Source organism: Quercus suber, unplaced genomic scaffold, assembly GCF_002906115.3.
Source record: "Quercus suber isolate HL8 unplaced genomic scaffold, Cork oak 2.0 scaffold_5, whole genome shotgun sequence".
Taxonomy (NCBI): Eukaryota; Viridiplantae; Streptophyta; class Magnoliopsida; order Fagales; family Fagaceae; genus Quercus; species Quercus suber.
Genome location: NW_027069471.1, coordinates 2886734 through 2905662, shown reverse-complemented (window position 1 = coordinate 2905662; position 18929 = coordinate 2886734). Strand labels below are relative to the sequence as shown.

The window sequence follows — 18929 nt, the reverse complement described above, 5'->3', positions numbered from 1 at the left end:
TATCTTGTGTAGGCACTGATTGGAACTCCACTGTGTGTAGATCTGCATTGGTTAGTTTTACAAGCAACTCCCATTGGTAGGCAAAGACTTAGCAAAGTCCTCAGGTTTCTAAGTTCCTCTTTGCTTTTTGCTCCAAGAATTTCAGTTTACATTCATCACAGAAGGTTTTATTTTTGGAAAGAAAAAAAGTTATTTATCAATCATAGATAGTATATTTATGAATATGATGTTTCTTCCAATAAATGTCAAAGGCAATCCAATATGATAGTCTAAAATCAATTTTCAGCTCAAACAAGCGATGATCTGGTAAAGGTAGTTTACCATACTTTGCCATGACACCATCTCCGTTACTGCTATTTAAAAAGAAAAATGGATGCATTCTAATAGGCGATCTTAGTGTTCATCTCGCAATCATGGTAGCTCTATTTTGAGTCTCTTAGTGATCATTGATCACTTTGTAGAGTATCAAACAATAGGCAACAAGATTCTACGTGCTTGCACAAATAAATGGCTCTTTGTAACAAAATCCGAGGATATTTGATGAATTCCTTTCAACCAGTATGTAAGAAAGAAGCCCAAGCTGTAAAAGAGATGGTTGCTAAAGTCTACTTCTTCATGTGTATGGAGAATATCTTGAGAGTTATTTTCTCAATCTTCAAAGAAGTTTATTTTTTTCAATTAGCAAGTAAAAGCAAGATTAAATGTTTGACGTTGGATACGGTATCAGAGGGTATCAGATTTCATTATCTCCTATTCCATGAAATGAATGTTGAATTCTTTGCACAACTATTGTTTGTCAAGATTCTAAAGCCCCCACAATTCTTAATTTTTTTTAACGACACTTTCTTGAAAAAACTAGATGGAGAAAAATGTTATTGAGTGTATTCAACATGTAGTGTGGAATTCCATCAAAAAGAAACAGTTTGGTGTGGAAATTAGGTAATATAAGAAAAAATCTGAACGTAAAGAAGACTCTAAAAACTTCAGAAAAGAAAAACGAAGTCTTCAAACTCTCTTTTAAGACTTTAGAAGTTCAAAGTCTTTGCATTATAAATTTGTAATTTCCAAAAAAAAAAATTGATATAAATTGATTTATCATTATTTGAACAATCATGAGTTTATAATTATTATTTTGTATTTTGATTTTAATCACAATGGTGGTAGCATAGCAAGCCCATTACTCCACTTTTTTACCATTCTATTTTTAATGATAAGGGTATAATAGTAATTTAATTTCTAACTTTCTACTTTTCCGTTCTCATTACCAAACAAATATAATGAAAAAATAAAATAAAAAACATATATTTTGTTATGTAAAAGTTTATTGAATATTTTGCTGATTTTTTTTTTAATAAAAAAAGAAATTTTTCTTAAAGCACATTTGGTAGGTAAGCAAATTGATATGTGGCAGCCAAAAAAAGAAAAAAGATACGTGGCCAGATCAAGACAAAGGCCCCCACAAAATGGAGGGAGGGTCCAACTTGCAAGATTTCAGTCAATGCTTGAAGCGTAGACCACCGAATGCAGACAGAGAGTGTAGAATTTGAAGTGTAAAACAAAACAACTTTATCAAACAGAGGTGCTCCTATATAAATTACCATCCAATTAGTATCGTTTCCACAACTCACAAAAAAACCCTTACTTCTCATAATAATCAATCTGATAATGGAGGGTTCCTTAGGATTCCTTTTCCTGGCTTTTCTAATTATTCCTCTTCCTAATTTCTTCATTTTCTGCACCGGACACTCTCAGCTTCGTTGCATCGATACCGAGCGACACGCCCTTCTCACCTTCAAGCAAGACCTTATTGATCCATCAAACCGGCTCTCCTCTTGGACTGGTGATGGGGATTGTTGTCTATGGGAGGGTGTTGTCTGCCACAACCTCACTGCTCACGTCCATCAACTTCATCTCAGAAGCTTCCCTCCTCCAGGTGGTTTTGCAACTTACGAACAATATGAAGCCTTTGAGCGGCGGTCGTTTGGTGGTAAGCTAAATCCTTCTCTGCTTGATTTGAAGCATTTGAATTACCTTGACCTCAGCTTCAGTAATTTCTCTGCTTCTCCTATTCCCTCATTTCTCGGTTCAATGAAGAGTTTAACATCTCTTAATCTCTCTAATGCGGGATTTGTGGGACTCATACCTCATCAACTTGGAAATCTCTCCAATTTGCTCTATCTCAATCTCCATGGTTATGGTTTATATGTGAATAACCTTGAATGGCTTTCTGGTCTTCCTTTGCTACAACATCTCGATATGAGTTATGTAGATCTTAGCAAAGCCTCTGATTGGGTTCAACTCACAAACACACTCCCTTCCTTGTTTGAGTTGCGGTTGTATTATTGCCAACTTAGGCCTTTCATTCCACCGACTCCCACTGTTAACTTTTCATCTCTCCTCACCCTCGATCTTTCAGAGAACCAATTTGAAAACACTTCGATCCTATCATGGATCTTTGGTCTTCGTAATCTTGTTTCTCTTGATCTGTCTGAAAATTACTTTCAAGGAGGTCCAATCCCTGTTGATCTCCAAAACATGACTTCTCTTAGTCACCTCGATCTATCTGGGAACAAGTTCAACTCTTCAATTCCCAATTGGTTCTATAGTTTTAGTCGTCTTGAGTTTCTCAACCTTGGCTTCAATAATTTGCAGGGTACAATCTCCAGTGCCATTGGAAACCTAACATCTGCCATTAGGATTGACTTGTCATACAATGAACTTGGAGGAAAGTTGCCAAGATCGTTGGTTAATCTCTGTAACTTAAGGGAAATCAGTTTGTCATCCAACAAATGGAGTCAAGAGATATCTGAAATCTTAGAAAGTTTATCAGGGTGTCTTTCAGATAGACTAGAGATCTTAGACTTAAGTTCTTCTCAACTCCATGGTCATTTGACGGATGAACTTGGGGTATTTAAAAATCTTGTCGAACTTTCTTTTTCACAGAATTCAATTTCAGGTCCAATTCCAGTGTCTTTTGGAAATCTTTCATCTTTGACAAACCTGGATTTTTCAGATAATCAGTTCAGCGGAACTCTTCCTCAAAATTTGGGGCAATTAAAAAATCTAGTCGAACTTTCTTTTTCACAGAATTCAATTTCAGGTCCAATTGCAGTGTCTTTTGGAAATCTTTCATCTTTGACAAACCTGGATTTTTCAAATAATCAGTTCAGCGGAACTCTCCCTCAAAATTTGGGGCAATTAAAAAATCTTGTCAAACTTTCTTTTTCACAGAATTCAATTTCAGGTCCAATTCCAATGTCTTTAGAAAATCTTTCATCTTTGACAAACCTGGACTTTTCAAATAATCTGTTTAGGGGAACTCTTTCTCTAAATTTTGGGCAATTAAAAAATCTAGTCACACTTTCTTTTTATAATAATTCAATCTCTGGTCCACTCCCACTGTCTTTAGGCAGTCTTTCATCTCTGACATCCCTGGATCTTTCAAAAAATCTATTCAACGGAACAGTTCCTCAAAATTTTGGGCAGCTTTCCGAGCTAGACTCTTTGTATATTGAATCAAATATGTTGGAAGGTTTTGTGTCCAAATCTCATTTTTCCAATTTAACAAGATTGAACACACTTTATGCATTTGGAAACCGGCTGACTTTAAATGTAAGTCACGATTGGATTCCTCCTTTTCAACTGGAGGAATTAAGCTTGCGATCATGGAATTTAGGGCCAAAATTTCCTCTATGGCTTTGTTCACAAATGAATCTTCAGTATTTGGACATATCCAACACACAGATTTCAGATGTGATTCCTCCTTCAATTTGGAACTTGTCTTCTCAATTCCAACATCTAAATCTTTCCCACAATCAAATCAATGGTGAGATTCCAAACAATCCTTCAATTTTGTCTACTTCTTTAGTGATTGATTTAAGTTCAAACCAATTCAAAGGTTCATTGCCTTATATATCCTCTAGAGTGATTGTCGTAGATCTTTCTAACAATTCATTCTCCAAGTCAATTTCATCATTTTTGTGTTTCAAGACAAATGACTCCAGAAGCATAGGATATCTCAATCTTGAAAAAAATAATTTATCAGGAAAAATTCCTGATTGTTGGATGAAGTGGAATAGCTTGGTGGTCCTAAATTTGGCAAACAACAATTTTAGTGGCAGCTTTCCAGCATCCATTGGATCTTTGACACTTCTTAAGTCTTTGCACCTATACAACAACAAATTCTCAGGAAATTTACCATCATCTCTGAGAAATTGTGAAAATTTGGTGACTTTTGATGTTGCTGAAAATGAGTTTGTTGGAAGCATACCTTCATGGATAGGACACAGATTTTCAAGTTTGATGATTCTCAACCTTCGCTCAAATAATTTCCATGGTCAAATACCAAAAGAACTTTGTGCTCTTACTTCACTCCAAATCTTGGACCTTTCTCATAATAAGCTATCTGGAGGTATTCCTAGATGTGTAAATAATTTTAGTGCCATGGCCACAAAAAATAATTCAAACCTTGACATGGGTTTTCATCCATCAGAGTTTCATTATTATTATCTTGGTACAACTGTCCCTCTTGATAGCGAATTGCTTGTGATAAAGGGCAAAGCTCTTGAGTATAGCACCATTCTCCACCTAGTAAAATGTATAGACTTTTCCAAGAACAGTTTATCAGGAGAGATTTGTAAAGAAATAACCAGTCTTGAAGGATTACAATCGTTGAATCTATCATATAATCTCTTGATTGGAAGTATTCCTGAGAATATAGGTGCTATGGGATCATTGGAATCAATTGATTTCTCTGTGAACCAACTTTTTGGTCAAATTCCCACAAGCATGTCAAGTTTGACATTTTTAAATCATTTGAACTTGTCAAACAATAATTTGACTGGGAAAATCCCTTTAAGCACTCAACTACAGAGCTTAAATGCATCAGGTTTTATTGGAAACAAACTTTGTGGACTACCACTTTCTAATAAATGTACTATTGATGATGTAGACCCTAACAATGAAAACAAAGGGAGTAAACATAACAGTGGACTTGAAGTGGATTGGTTCTTTGTAAGCTTGGCACTCGGCTTTGTGGTTGGGTTTTGGGGTGTATGTGGTCCTTTACTATTGAGCAAGCAATGGAGAACTATGTATTTTCAATTCCTAGATCACACGGGGTACAAGCTTAAGAGTCTTGTTTTGTTGTAAGTAAATGTTGTAAGATTCTTAATATTTTGTGTAAATGTCATGTTTATCAATCTTTTGATGATTTCTAGAGCATCTTTGTGCTGGTTAGTACTTATGTTATTAGTTAATTCACTCCATTAACATATATAAATATGGTGTTACTTCCTATGAATGTCAATGTAATGCAATTTGGAAAATCAAATTTTAGTCCGTAAAAGCAATTGATTCTTGAAAAGCAATGTAGTATACTATATCTTGAAATGATGCCCTATTTGCGTTATTGTTACTCTCTTTCTTTTTTTTTTTTTTTGGGTGAGGATTATTTCTGTTACTTTAAGGGGGAATTTTGGTATCTTAGTAGCTAAGTGTTCATCCGGCTATCTTGATAACTCTCTTTAGAATTTCCTAGTGATCACTTTGTAAAGCCTCAACAAGATTGTGCATAACTGGACAACCTAATCATATTTATAACAAATTCCAAGGGTATCAGTTGGATCCCTTCCAAACATTTTCAGAGAAGGAATCCTAGGCTACAAAATAGTGGCTCTGTAAAGTCTACCGTTCCCTTGCCAAATCTAGCCTTTGATGTCGGAGGAGACTTTTTTTCTGATGATCTCAAAGTAATAGATAAAAACTACCTTGAATTTGGATTTTAAGGTTTTTCAGCTTTTTTGTTTTTTCTTGATATGTTAATTAGATGTACACAATATTTTGATAAAGTAGTAAGTCTAGTGCTATGCTTCTATTTAATCAGGTCTCCCAAATGACAGTTAATTTATTATACCTTTCTCCTAAACAACAAAAAGTCTCTCAGCAGTGCTTTCCTTGAGTTTTAGGGATATTTAAAACTGGATGGTTCATTTTTTAAGAGTCATGGTTATGCTTGCAAAGAACCAATTTTGAAAGGTACTGTAGGGGAATTTGAAAACTTAATTGGGATTGGCTATATGGAAGTTTTACACATTTTTGGTTTCCTATTTAGGTGGACAATTTCTCAAACATCATATTGAAGATGAACATGAAACTTGCAACTTGCAAGTCAAGCTCAATAGTGTCCAGTGGAATTCTTTCTCCCACTTGCAAGAATGTAGCATACATGAAAATTCTCATGTGTCAAGAAAATCAAACCATAAGCAGTAGTCCACTTCTTAGATGATATTTAAATGATCACTTTGGTTAATTACTAAAGAAAATGAATAAAGACATAAACATTATTTGTGAGCTAACCATCAATGGCTGGTTTTGGCTAAAAACCTATTTAAACACACACTTGTATTGTTGCCTGCTAATTAAACATGTAAAGCTTCCTTTGAATTCAATTCTTCCTTACTTATTGCTTCATCAGATTTGTGTCTTCATAATTGTTGTGCTTCTCTTGCTATAGTTTTCTCTGTAATACCCTACAATTCAAGCCTATGCAAAGGAGCTCCAATCTAACTTGCAATGAGAAAGAAAAACAAACCCTTCTAAGTTTCAAAGCTATTACAAGTCCTTCAAGTAGGCTCTTGTCTTTGTATGTTCAAGATTGCTGAAGATGGATTGGAATCTGACTTGACAACATTGGTTGAAATCGGGTTGAACTCCACCTAGGAATTAACATTCTGCTGATGAATATAGATTACCATTGGGTGGCAAGATTAATCCTTTTTTTACAAGATCTAGAACTACTAAATAAATTGAGTTAATTATTCTACTGGTTGCTTGGAGTTTAGAAATCTATCACAGCTTTACTTTATTAATCTACAGGAAAATGATCTTTATTTGAATAGTCTAATTTTAGTTTCTCATCTTTCTTCCCTGCAATGTTTTTACGCAAGTGGTGTCAACTTTCAAAGGGAAAAAGAAAAAAGCTTCAGGTAAATCAGCTCAATGCCAACTTCATAACATGCATTGGTCCCTGAAAATGTCAAATTTCTATCCCTTGAATGGCTTAATCTTTCTATGAATCTTTTTTTTTCTTAATAATTATTTGGTATCACTGGATGATGGAGCTGTAAAAGTCTTAAAAGCAAAGCTGGATGCAACTAGAGGTTTAGAGAAGAAAGTGAAAACAGAAAAGTCAGGTAAACTGCAATTTTTTTAATTTTGTTTTAAAAATTTTATACTTTATGTTTTAACATTATATTTAGGTTGTGATTGATTCGCGCACACACACACACATGTACTATCTATTTAGGTTTGGCTCATGAGAAATGGAAAGATATATGATGTCTGATATTGAAGTCCTCATATGGCACTTCCAATTCTGGATAGGCAATCACCTGAGGAAATGATCTAATCAATAATGGTGTTGGATTGGGGCCTTTTGGCCATTTGAAGAACTTATACCTAGTACTTGTTAAGTCTAAATAAGGAAGAACAGATGGGAGATCAAAATTCAGCAGTACTCAATAATCAGAATTTGCATGAAAGATACCTTTTACTATGGTTGCTAAGTGATGCAGCCATGCAGTCCTAGACTTAGTTTGCTCACTATAAACAACTCTAGCTTATATTGGTTTCTTTGGGCAGTCCAGTTGTTTAGTTAGCCCTGGCCCCAGACATTAGATGGTTTAGATCTAGGATGCAATTTAAGAGAGGGGAAGTGGGGGGGAGCATGAGAATGACATTTTACAATTCATAAGGTCCACAAGATCTACAATATATATGTGTAATTTGTATATGTACTAGTATATTTATTTCTGGTTATATAAATTGTATGAAGGTAGAGTTCGTCTTCTGGTAAGGAACTCATCTTGGGGCAATTCTTATAATTGAGTTTCTCTTGCTGTACAGTGCTTTCATTTTGGATTAAAGAAAAAAAAAACAGTTAATTTATTCTAATCAGAGTGGAGAGGGGTTCAGTACTCTCTTCCACAGATTATTTTCCATAGGTCTAGGTTTATATATCTGCAATTAATAAAGTGTCTTTTCAATTAGTATCTAGCGAAAGTATCTTTTCACCTAAAATTAAGTAGTGTCCAATGTTTTAATAAATGGTCTAGATTGGTGGTCCAACTGTGAACTGCTTCCTTACACTGTCCAATTAACCTTAAATAACCGTATGTGTGAATAACCACTCTAAAGTCTAAACTGTTGACCTGCGGGTCTAACTGTGCAAATCAGCAACCTTTTCTTGGGTCAAGTGGGTGAGTGACTTGAGTTTCTGTCTTAGAACACCATTTCAATAACACGGCAACCCCATACTTCTTTTATCAGCATGCTGCTAAGGGTGTTTGGCCTTTAAAAACACTTCCCCCAAAACACCAAAGTCCCCGTTCTTGACCAAATATACTGGCAAATGCTTAAATAGACAAACACCCAGTCTGCCGGCCCCCATTGTCTGTCTATGAGCCACCCTCCACAAAACACACCTGGTGCGGGCACCACCAGGGCATAGATAGATTAGATAGCTATTTTCTATACCCCTTATTTATTTTGTCNAAAATCGCTTCACTGTTTCTCTTTGGATATTCAGATTCCTCTATGAAATTTAGTTGTTAAATCACCTGCACTTTCATCACCTTGTTACAACCACAGTTACTTTACACCTTTATTTTGATAAATGTATGTACTAATAATTTTCTATGTTAAAACTCCTTCCAGGTTATAAACCCCCTTGAAGCTATGACAAAAGAGGAAGGACAAAAACAAAAGAGCATCAGGATTCTCCTGGATTCATCGCTGCTGAAACTTGATGATGCTATCATGCTTTTCCATAACTTCTGAATTTATTAAGTCCTGCCTATGACTGACATATCTTTAAATGAAAAGGAGGGATGCTTTATGGGTAACACATAACTTGTTCTCTTATTTCCTTTTCTTGGATACAAAGCAAGTATTTATAGAACTGATGAAGAAGAAAATAGATAACTTTAGAATCATATTGTTTGTTTCACGTAGTCTAAGTGTGATCTAGGTTCCCCTTCCCCCAGCCCACCCTGTGGGGATCAGTTTGTGTTTATTGTCATTTCTTTTTCAGTTGATGGGTTCCATTTTTCTTTTCAATTTTTTGTGGCTAGGCTTTGAAAATTGGAGGGCCTCATTGAAACAAAGTTGGTTCAAGATGGACTTATCTACTTCTTCAAATTTAGAGGTGTGCTGCACCCTGACTATGAATGAGATTGGGCCGGAAAGTGGCACTTTCCTTCAAGGTTTTGGAAAGAAATGAAATGGAATGGCTAGGGAATATATTTCCCTTGGTAAAACCGTGGAAATGGTGAGAAAACAGTTGAGGTGTGTGTTGAGTTTTGTTCGTTTGTTGTAAATTATAAATTTTATGATTTTTTTTTTTTTCAAAAAGTAAAGTGAGCATTTTGTTTAGGCACCTTTAGTTTAGGTTCTAACGGTAATGATATGCAGTCTTCAGCCATGAAAACTTGATTTGATGCTTTTGAATCACAGTTCTAAAATCCCAAACAGGGCAAAAACACCATTCAAGAGGGCTGCATGTATGCATGGAGCATTATTTACTAATTTTACTTAAAGTTGATAAACTACTATAAATCAAAGAACTATTCCATAAGTTGCTTTTACACTGTACGCGTGGGCTGTTCCAAAGAAGTAAAATTGACAGGATAAACCTCAGTTATGTTAGGATGAAATAACCCTAAATTCTGCTCAACATCGGCAGGCTCAAGATCTTCATTAACTCTAAAACTTTCGAACTTAAACTTTGCATTGGAAGGAAATAAATTAAGAGGGGAATAATTTTATATTGCATTTTCTATAATGATTTGGGTCATTAATGCCAAATGATTTTCTTTTCAAACTTAAATTTGAACTTATCATTTTATTTAGAAGGAATTTTTATTTTTATTTTTAAAGAGTAGACCCAAGTGCTGCATGAGACTCGATGCACCCACCAGCTAAAACGAAATTTCAGGCAGGTTAAAAATGGGCGGGTTTGGGTTCTGTCTGGTAGAGGTGCTAGTCGGGCTTGAAACCGACCAGGCCTGACCCATAATTTGCTCTATATGCCATCAACCCTGGAATCAAAGAGCATATAATATTGATTAGCCCCATCAGTCACGACCGTGCCTTTACCAGTCCCTAGTGCATAGTCTAAGTGCACATTTTTGGGATCATTTACATATGTAAAATAAGGGTACACATTAACTAGAAGTGGACATTAATTTTGCACCCAAAAAAATTGACACAATGGATCCAATGACAGAGTCATTTTCCGAAAATGCACCGTTTGAAGGAGGATATGATACACCTATTATGGCACATGAAACAACAGTGCTAATTGGTACAGTAATATTAGCAGATTTTTGGGCTGCATCAAAGTTTTGCATGGCACCTAAGGATGACAAAGTAAGCCCAAACCCATTTACCTACCCAAACTCATCCACTTTAATTGAACCCAAACTCACCTAATTATTAGTTGGGTTAAATGGACGTCAACCCTAAAATGTTGCCTGTGGTTACGTACCTAAATTCACTGCCGTGACATGTATTAGCAACCCATGTAGTGGCTGAATTTGGATCTGATGCTAGATGTTGGAGGTCTTCATTTCTAACTCCTTGGACAACTTTTATGTTACAGGGTTGGGTTCGAAAATCCAAACTTTAGTTATATTTCTAGATTTCAATAGCCCAATGGCTGCTTCAGGGACTGGAAGGTTGTCACCTAGTAGTCTATAGTTCACACCAACACCTTGGGCCCTTTATCAAGAATAGAATTGGAAATTAACAAATTTTGGAGAATAGAAAAATATCCAATCTTATAAACTTTAACAACACAAAAGAAAGACTTCCTCAAAAAAAAAAAAAAAAAAAAAAAAAAAAAAAAAAAAAAACACAGATTTTTATTTTTATAAATAACAAAATAAAATAACCATCTTTAAAATTTTTATATCATTTAGAGCACTCTTCTAACTATCCCTCTCTTTTAGTCATTTTTCTCATATTAGTTGTAGAGTCACCTCATTAAGGATGACAAAATACCTCCAACTTACCCTGCTCCTATCTTACCATGTTCCCACTCTAAGCAAATTTTTCCAATCCTAAAAAAAGTGGGTGGAAAGGAGACATATATTCATGATTAGACCCTGAACTATATACCATTTTTGTTATTCTTAAAGTTGAGTGTAGAAAATAATAACATTGCACAAGAAACAAACATACACACAAGATTTGATGATTTGATTTTGATGAGTTTATTTTCACTTCTAGAGAGAATGTATACCTTTTATACAATAAACAAAATAAACACATCTAAATGCACAATAAAAATTATTACTATAATTAATTGAGCAATCATTTTATGTGTATATGGACGTGCTCACATTGACACACAAAACATGTATACAAACTACAAAGACACATGAGGATTCACAAACCTGATTTAGCAACGAAGAAATTCTCAAAGATGCAAAAGAAGAGCAATGAAAGAGCCATCGTATGTACAATTTAGGGTGAAAAAGAAAGAGTGAAGCATATATGTATATAGGCATTATACGACGCAATAGTGGTTCATCATTCTCTAGTCAAACCTCAGTAACAAAGTCAAAATAGATAAATAATTTAACCCTAATTATCATAAGGAAATTGAGATATAGCACATAACATGGGATCTTTAATTACAATGGTATCAATTTCAATAGCAAAGCAAATATAGCAGAGATTCCACTTTATCAACTAGTCAGTAACTCAAAAAAACTAATCAGTAACTCATGCAATGTGCAAAAAGTGTTTAACACAATATGATTTATTCTTTTTTATTCTTTTTTACTTTCTATCTAAATATAAAATTCGATAATTTTATGGTAGTTGTTAATAAGCTTTTATAATGACTGAGATTCTATATGGAACAATCTATTCTACCATTTAATAAAAATATGATTTTGCTAGGTTTTAGTGAAAGGCTTAAATATATAACAGAATTTAAACTCAATTAAAAATATTATTTAAAATAATAATGTGTAAAATTGTTTAAGACATTAAAAGTTTATGTAGTAGCATTTGACAAAGTCAACAAAGTATGAATTTGACAATTATGATTGTTACTAATAAACTTTTAATAGATATGTATTATGACTATGTTTGAGGCCATGTTACTCTTTGCTCATCATCTATTGATAATAGAACTTCTAAATGAACATTTTTCTTTTGATAAATAGAGTTTTAATCTATGCAGTCTACTCCATGATAATTGCTCATTTTATCAGGCTAAGACACCAATTGGTTATTAGTGTAGACGGAGTTTAAATTTGAAGTTCAAATCTCTTATTTGACGATAAAAGACTTTACCAGTTAAGTTAATTGAACCTACTACTTTATGTTGAGATATTTTAGTCTTTGATTTTGATGAGTTAAAAGTAGGTAGTAGTTAGCTTAGTTTTATCTTATATTTTAGTTTTCTATGATAAAATATTGATAATAGAACTTCTACAAGAAAGCGACTAATATGTACCTTAAATCCGATATTGATAAAATCATTGAATTTTATATTTTCAAACTTACCTTATATTAGCTTACACCCATGAAACCTCCTTCCAAAAAATTACCTACTCTCCAAGTCATTCTCACTACAGATCTTACTCCACATTCATACATGATACAAGAACCCACTCGTGTAGAAAATATTTGATGAAGACGGCAGAAAAGTTTTCAAATGATACACATCAAAATAAAACTTCAGCTACACTGCCAGTATTTTGTGACCGAACTTAAATTGCAAACTCAATTTCTGTACAAAATTTTGGAGTAGATGACTGAAAAGCATGGAAAGCGTCTTATTGTTTCAGAACATAAGACTGGGAAGCATTCTAGGAAAGTTGATGGAATTTAGTCAAATGACTGATACAATCCATAAGTTTACCCAGGTATCTAGGGCAGAGTGTGGATTACCAAGGTATCTAAGGTTAGATGATACGATTGAGTTTATTTGGGATATGATGAAAAGTTCAGTTTATTTGAGTTTTTAGCTTCTTTTTGGTACTATTCATGAGTCTCATTATACTATTTAGATAGCTTTTAACTACTTTTTACATTTTCAGCAAAAAAATTTCAGTTTCAGCTAAATAGGCTGTTCTCAACCGGACCTAGGTAACCATAAAAGCGAGTAAATTGATGAATCTGTCCCCATATTGATGAGTTCTCCCTTCCCAACTATGTCAAGGAATTTGTTGAAGGCTGTTGATAAATTTGGAATACCATGCTGTTGGATTGGATCTAATCTAGAATTTAGTATCTCAAGCTTGTCAGAGTCATCGCTTGCAGACATGGACCAAAAGACAATTAAGGCAGGATGAACCATGTAAAAATTGAGATTACAAAATGCAGGACACAAATTACTGGCACAGCAACATGGAGAGTAAATATATTGACGCAAAAAAGACTTTACAAACATCATTCACTCCATCTTTATCTATTCAAACCTTTTCCTATCAACAAAATTTCTATGTGAAACTATACAGCGCGAATGGTATACTACGTCCTCTCACATAATGGTGGAACTTACTTGTAGGTGCCATAAATGGGAGTCCACACTTATACGAGAGAAAACATGCAATACACCATTTGTACAGAATAATTTCTCAAATTCTATAGCTGCTATGGGAAGGACACCATTTCCTGGCTAAACAAGGTGCTTCTTTACTGTAGGTAGCTTCTTGTCATCAAAACTGTGAGTTGTTCACAACAGATTACCGCTTCTTGTACCTACTGCGATGGGACTCCTTTGTCACCCCGTAATAAACAGGTTTACTACCCAAATATGTGATGAAGTTCTTACCAAAATCTGAATTGCCCAAGATATAGCTTCCCTTGAGATGGCCACTATTGGTTTTCTCTGAACTGAAAGGAACGGTTGGAGGCTTATTTTCTGCTGAGTTCATGAAATGCTGAGCTTGAAGTGGCTTTGGTCGCTTTCCCTTTTGATTTCCCTTTCCAGGCATGTTTCCACTGGAAAAAACCTGGCAATGTGGTTCAAACTTCCTTGGATTTCCCATCTCCACAGTCATCTGTTTGTATAGATCCAAAAGAAGCCTCATACCTGGAAGTTGCATCATAAATTTATCACCAAACATGCCACTGGACAGTCTTTTTCTTTTTTGGGAAAATAAATACATTCTATGAAGGAAACCAAGGAGGCATGACTAAAGTAGACCCCAAGAACAAAGGAGATGTGATCAGTGCCTTTTAAACAACACATGCTAAGCTTAAATTATTTTATAAAACAAAAGAAAAAGTAGGAAATTTTCCAAAAGTTGATGCTGAGCTCAGGAATTCTAAATAGTTGCAACTTACAAATTCCAGAGACCACACAAAACTATAATAATGTTTGAATTTCAAGCTTATCACAAAACAATGTTCACAATGTAAATCTAATGTTGGGTTCTCAGATGGTTAGGAACTCAGGACTCAACGAGCTCTAAATCCTTGACTAAAGTGAGATCATGTCCAACCTAGGGAGCACGACCCAAAAGCTAATTGAGAAAGCATCAGGTGATTGAGGCCATAGCATGTTAGTCCAAAACAAATAAAAATATGCCCAAGATAATCTAATATTTCATATTCATGCAAATACTGATGCGGGAGATGCAAGAAAATTATTATTTAATATCATTTATGTGTGCAAGTCAATTGTATTTTTATGTTTTAGGTCCTAGTAGTTTATTGGGCTATTAGTATTTTAATTTGAGAAGCAAGGTTATTTTTGTAATAAGGCAATTAGGGTTTCCTAGCCAATTAGAACTAGGGTTTAGCAATCCTATATAAAAAACCTATTGTACTCCTTGAGAGGATAATTGATATTTTGATAAATGAAAAAATGGTTGTTTGTTCTTTCTTAGTCTGGTGCTGACTCTAGATCTACCCTAGGTGCTGACTCTTAGTGGTTTCCCCGCTTGGTGCTGACTCCTAGGTCATACCCCTTTATTTTTCCGTTATTTCAATTTTGTTCTGGTTGTCCTGCATCAAATACTTAAATACAATTTGTATATGAAGTGGAGTTTTAATTAGCTCAATTGGTAAAATCTCTTATTGAATGAGGGATTTGAGATTGAATCCCGCAAACACCAAAAAGCAACCCACTGTTTTCTTGGTCTAATGGTAAGCAACAATTATTATGAAACGAATGTCATAATCTAAAATCCTATCATATGTATAGAAGAAAAAAAATGTATAATGAACTCACGTTTTCGAACTTCATTGGCTGCCTTGCAGTTCCGAAAGTCTGGGGTGTGGAGAACCTACATATAGAACAAAAATATAATTAAACGATGTCCATCTCTTCACACTATTATAAGTTTAGAAAGATGCAGATTCTGAAATGTTGCATGAGGGGACAAGATATTGTAAGGAGTAGCTAAAATAACTCTTTCATTTTTGCCCCTAGCTTAAAAAGAATTGAACCTGAAAGATCGACACCCCAAGTCACCCAAAATCTGTCCATTTGAGACAAAGTCCAAGTGGGGATAACTTTTGGGACTATATCAATAACTCATAACACCAGTTATTATAAATATATTAGATCATTTTACATCAAAAGGCCACTAAGCACTGCCAGAGATGAGTATAAATATATGTTGAATGATGGGAGTCTAGTTTGTAATCAATATTTGAGGCTACTTTGGATGGGAATCTAATTAAGAGAGAGAGAGAATAATATATTTATATGATGCACAACATTGCCAATGAGCAATAATTCAACTGACACTTCCTCATCTCATTATAATGAGATGGAGGGTAAGGTTGTGGACTTGAGACTCATTGGGTGCATACAACTTATCCATATATATATATATGATGTATGAAAATGGGGAACATAATGTCATTTCTAAGACTAGGAAGTAAGTTCCTGACATTTCTCAAACCCTTGAGAAGGTTGGTATAATGTACCCCCAAAAAGTATTAAAATTGAGAAAAACGTAACCAAGGCATGCAAATGGGAAATGAACAAACAAAAACTCATCCAATCAGGCCAAAACTAAATCAATAATCAAAAGACCGTCAAGTCAGCATCTCAAAAATCAGAAGTGATAGATTTGTATAAATATCAAATTAGATCCCAAGGGATATTTCACAACAATGACCTATATTAGAATGCTACTCCACAGCTCCATCTTAATTGGAAGAAGTGTCCATCCTTTGTTTTAAGATGGCCTACAAAAACTCTGCTTTTTACTCTTTAATAGGGAAATCCCCACTCCAGGTTGATATACAGCTCTTAACAATTCCAACTTTTACAACAAATTTTTATATGTTTGAAAATTGACATCATATTGCCTCTATTTAAACAAAAGCTACCAGACATATTTTCCTAATTCCAATAAAGAAAGGTGAATTTAACCATAAGCATTATGGTCAGGACATTGATGCACATGGTGTATTTCTTTTGAGCTATGGCATGTCCAAATACTACTACACAATGTGTAATGGAAAGTTATGTGGGGGCTTGGACAACATATATCACAAAACATGGTAATAAAACATATACCAGTAGTAGAGTACAATAAACTGGAATTCACAGCTAACAACTGTGTGATTTTTCAAAATGACGTCAGAATTCTTAGCCTAAAACCACTTGAAGCAAAAACAATAATGTTTTTGAATCTGGTTGCTAAGCAAATGTAGTGAAGAAAAATCATCAATCCATAGACATTGTACAATTGGGCCCTTGTATACAAGTCAACACCAACCAAGCCTTAGACCCAAAATTTAGGAGTCGGCTATGTATCTTGGACAGAAGAGTCAGGGTCAGCCAAATGAATTCTTTTCTGCTGCACCATTATAAATCAAGTCATCAATGCCTTGTCTTTTCCTAAGCTTTCAAGCAACCAAACATTAGATATGAAATGAGAGACAACGAAATACTCCAAGGAAACCTACCTGCTATTCAGAAACATAATAAAGCCCAAATTGCCCAAACTCCAAAACAGAACAAACCCATCAAATAGTTATAACCCAATGCTGCATGCAATTCAATAAAACAGAGAATGAAAAGAGAGCCATTTTATGACCCATTGATGACAACCCATTTGCAACAAATGCTATTCATTCCTTTCCTTTACAAACAAATAGAGGATAGTGAAATTTTAAAACACACACACACACAAATAAAACCATAACCCCACGAAAAAGTAGGGTTGTAAACTAGCGAGCTGAGCCAAATATTAAAAGTTTAAGTTCATTTGTTTAATTTTTTTTTGAACACAAGCTTGAGCTCATCACCGACAATATTTTATGTTTAAGCTTGGCTCATTTTCTTGTCAAGCATGCTCGAGCTTGTTCACAAGCTACTTGATTAACTTATTATTTTCCTATATATATTGTGAAACCATGACTAAAATGCTTTACCTCTTCACAAATCTATGATTTTTTACTACAAAAAATAGATTGTTTATATCATTAATAAGCTACAAATATTAATTTAATATCATATGCACATATTGACAAACTTATTAAATCCAATTTCAAGTTTATATAAATATATGTTTAGACAAGTATACATATAAATATAATTACATAATATTATATATAGTTAAATCAAACTCCATGTTGAACAAACTTTGAACTTGGCCCTTTTAATACGGGCTTTAACTTGGCTTGTTTTCTGAAAACAAGCCGAACATAAACATGCTTTTTCTTGAACCGAGCTTTTCAGCCCTACAAAAAAGCAACATAGACCCACCAAGAATGGGACCACATCGTTCAAGAAAACAGAAAGACATGCATACAAATATTGATAAAGAAGATGTCTTTGACAGGTACCTCGATGAAACGTGGGCGAAGTTGTTGAGTGAGAGCGCGGATTTTGAAGTAGGAGGAGTTGGGGTTAGAGAAGGTGGTATCAATGAGCTTTCTTTTGTGGGTCTTGGGAAGAATGGGACGCATAGGACGAGTGGGTACCGAATGTGGGCCTTGTGGTTGTGGTTGTGGTTGTGTATTTGGTGCGCTTTGTGACATTGGTGTCAAATGGGTCCTCGGCACTGAGCCTTCAACAGGTTTTGGATTTGCTGCCATGGATTTCCTCTGATTCTCAATTCTCACTCAGCAAATTGCAACGGATCGTAATTCCTAAAAAATCATGATGATTTTGGAATATGCACATTTTATAAGGGCGAATTTGACATTTCATTAAGTAAATAGTTTCAGAATAAAAACTTAACAAATAATAGTATTATTATTATTATTATTTTTTATGTGGTCTTCTTTTATTTTTTATTTTTTCTTTTTTACGAGGAACAAATAATAGTATTATTATACATGAGAAATGACAAAGTTTGAATATTAAATTGCTTGTAACTCAACACTCCTCTATTCAATATTTTTTTATTGAATATAAATTATAACAAACCCACAATTTGGTTACATTTTTTTTTTATGAACAAAATGGGTGAGCAGGAGTGACCATTGTAATAAACCCCATGGGCGGGACCATTGGAGCACTCACTCGCTAGGAAATGTTAAATTGAGCAATAGCTACTACTGTCCGAAGTGACGACAAACCTCACCTTAGCTCCACGAGAATGCTAATACCATTGAGCTAGCTGCGGGAGGGAATTCCCACATTTTGCCCATTTGGGGTTCGAACATGAGATCTTAAACAGCGTTACACTCTTACGTTTCCTTCTTATATCTTTCATACTTGCAAAATTTTCACAAAATCAAAGATTAATATATCATCAATCAAATGTTTAAATTTCACATTTTTGTAGTCTAAAATTATGCACAAAAATAAGTTTATGAATTGAATAGTAGATAATATTCAATTGACATAAAATTTGAAATGTGTGTTGATAACATAAAAAATGTGTAATCTAACAATTAGACTTTCAAAATACGTAATCAAGTTAATTTTTTAGTAT

At 34.4% G+C, this 18929-nt stretch overlaps 2 protein-coding genes across 2 annotated transcripts; one reads left to right on the top strand and one right to left on the bottom strand.

The window, feature by feature from the left end:
• The first annotated feature begins 1598 nt into the window (after positions 1 to 1598).
• On the top strand, positions 1599 to 9090 carry LOC136067105 (receptor-like protein EIX2). Its single transcript, XM_065772422.1, has 4 exons — positions 1599 to 5147; positions 6948 to 6986; positions 7131 to 7193; positions 8716 to 9090. Exons 1-3 carry the CDS (start codon positions 1666 to 1668, stop codon positions 7156 to 7158), a joined length of 3549 nt encoding a protein of 1182 aa, XP_065628494.1. The 5' UTR covers positions 1599 to 1665; the 3' UTR covers positions 7159 to 7193; positions 8716 to 9090.
• A 4323-nt stretch (positions 9091 to 13413) lies between these two features.
• LOC111999025 (uncharacterized) lies at positions 13414 to 18121 on the bottom strand. The gene is made up of 3 exons (XM_024031156.2): positions 17833 to 18121; positions 15257 to 15311; positions 13414 to 14113 (listed from the first exon to the last, which is right to left on the bottom strand). The coding sequence occupies exons 1-3, from the start codon at positions 18082 to 18084 to the stop codon at positions 13764 to 13766; spliced, it is 657 nt and encodes a 218-aa protein (XP_023886924.2). The 5' UTR covers positions 18085 to 18121; the 3' UTR covers positions 13414 to 13763.
• Between the last annotated feature and the right edge of the window lie 808 nt (positions 18122 to 18929).

Bases quoted from the DNA above. Each gene is read 5' to 3' on its own strand.
- LOC136067105 (XM_065772422.1), top strand. From the start codon at position 1,666: ATGGAGGGTTCCTTAGGATTCCTTTTCCTGGCTTTTCTAATTATTCCT. The intron at 5,148-6,947 runs GTAAGTAAATGT...TTTTTACGCAAG, and splicing joins CTTAAGAGTCTTGTTTTGTT to TGGTGTCAACTTTCAAAGGG. The intron at 6,987-7,130 runs GTAAATCAGCTC...GAGCTGTAAAAG, and splicing joins GAAAAAGAAAAAAGCTTCAG to TCTTAAAAGCAAAGCTGGAT.
- LOC111999025 (XM_024031156.2), bottom strand. From the start codon at position 18,084: ATGGCAGCAAATCCAAAACCTGTTGAAGGCTCAGTGCCGAGGACCCAT. The intron at 15,312-17,832 runs GTACCTGTCAAA...TTCTATATGTAG, and splicing joins TTCGCCCACGTTTCATCGAG to GTTCTCCACACCCCAGACTT. The intron at 14,114-15,256 runs GTGAGTTCATTA...TGCAACTTCCAG, and splicing joins AGCCAATGAAGTTCGAAAAC to GTATGAGGCTTCTTTTGGAT.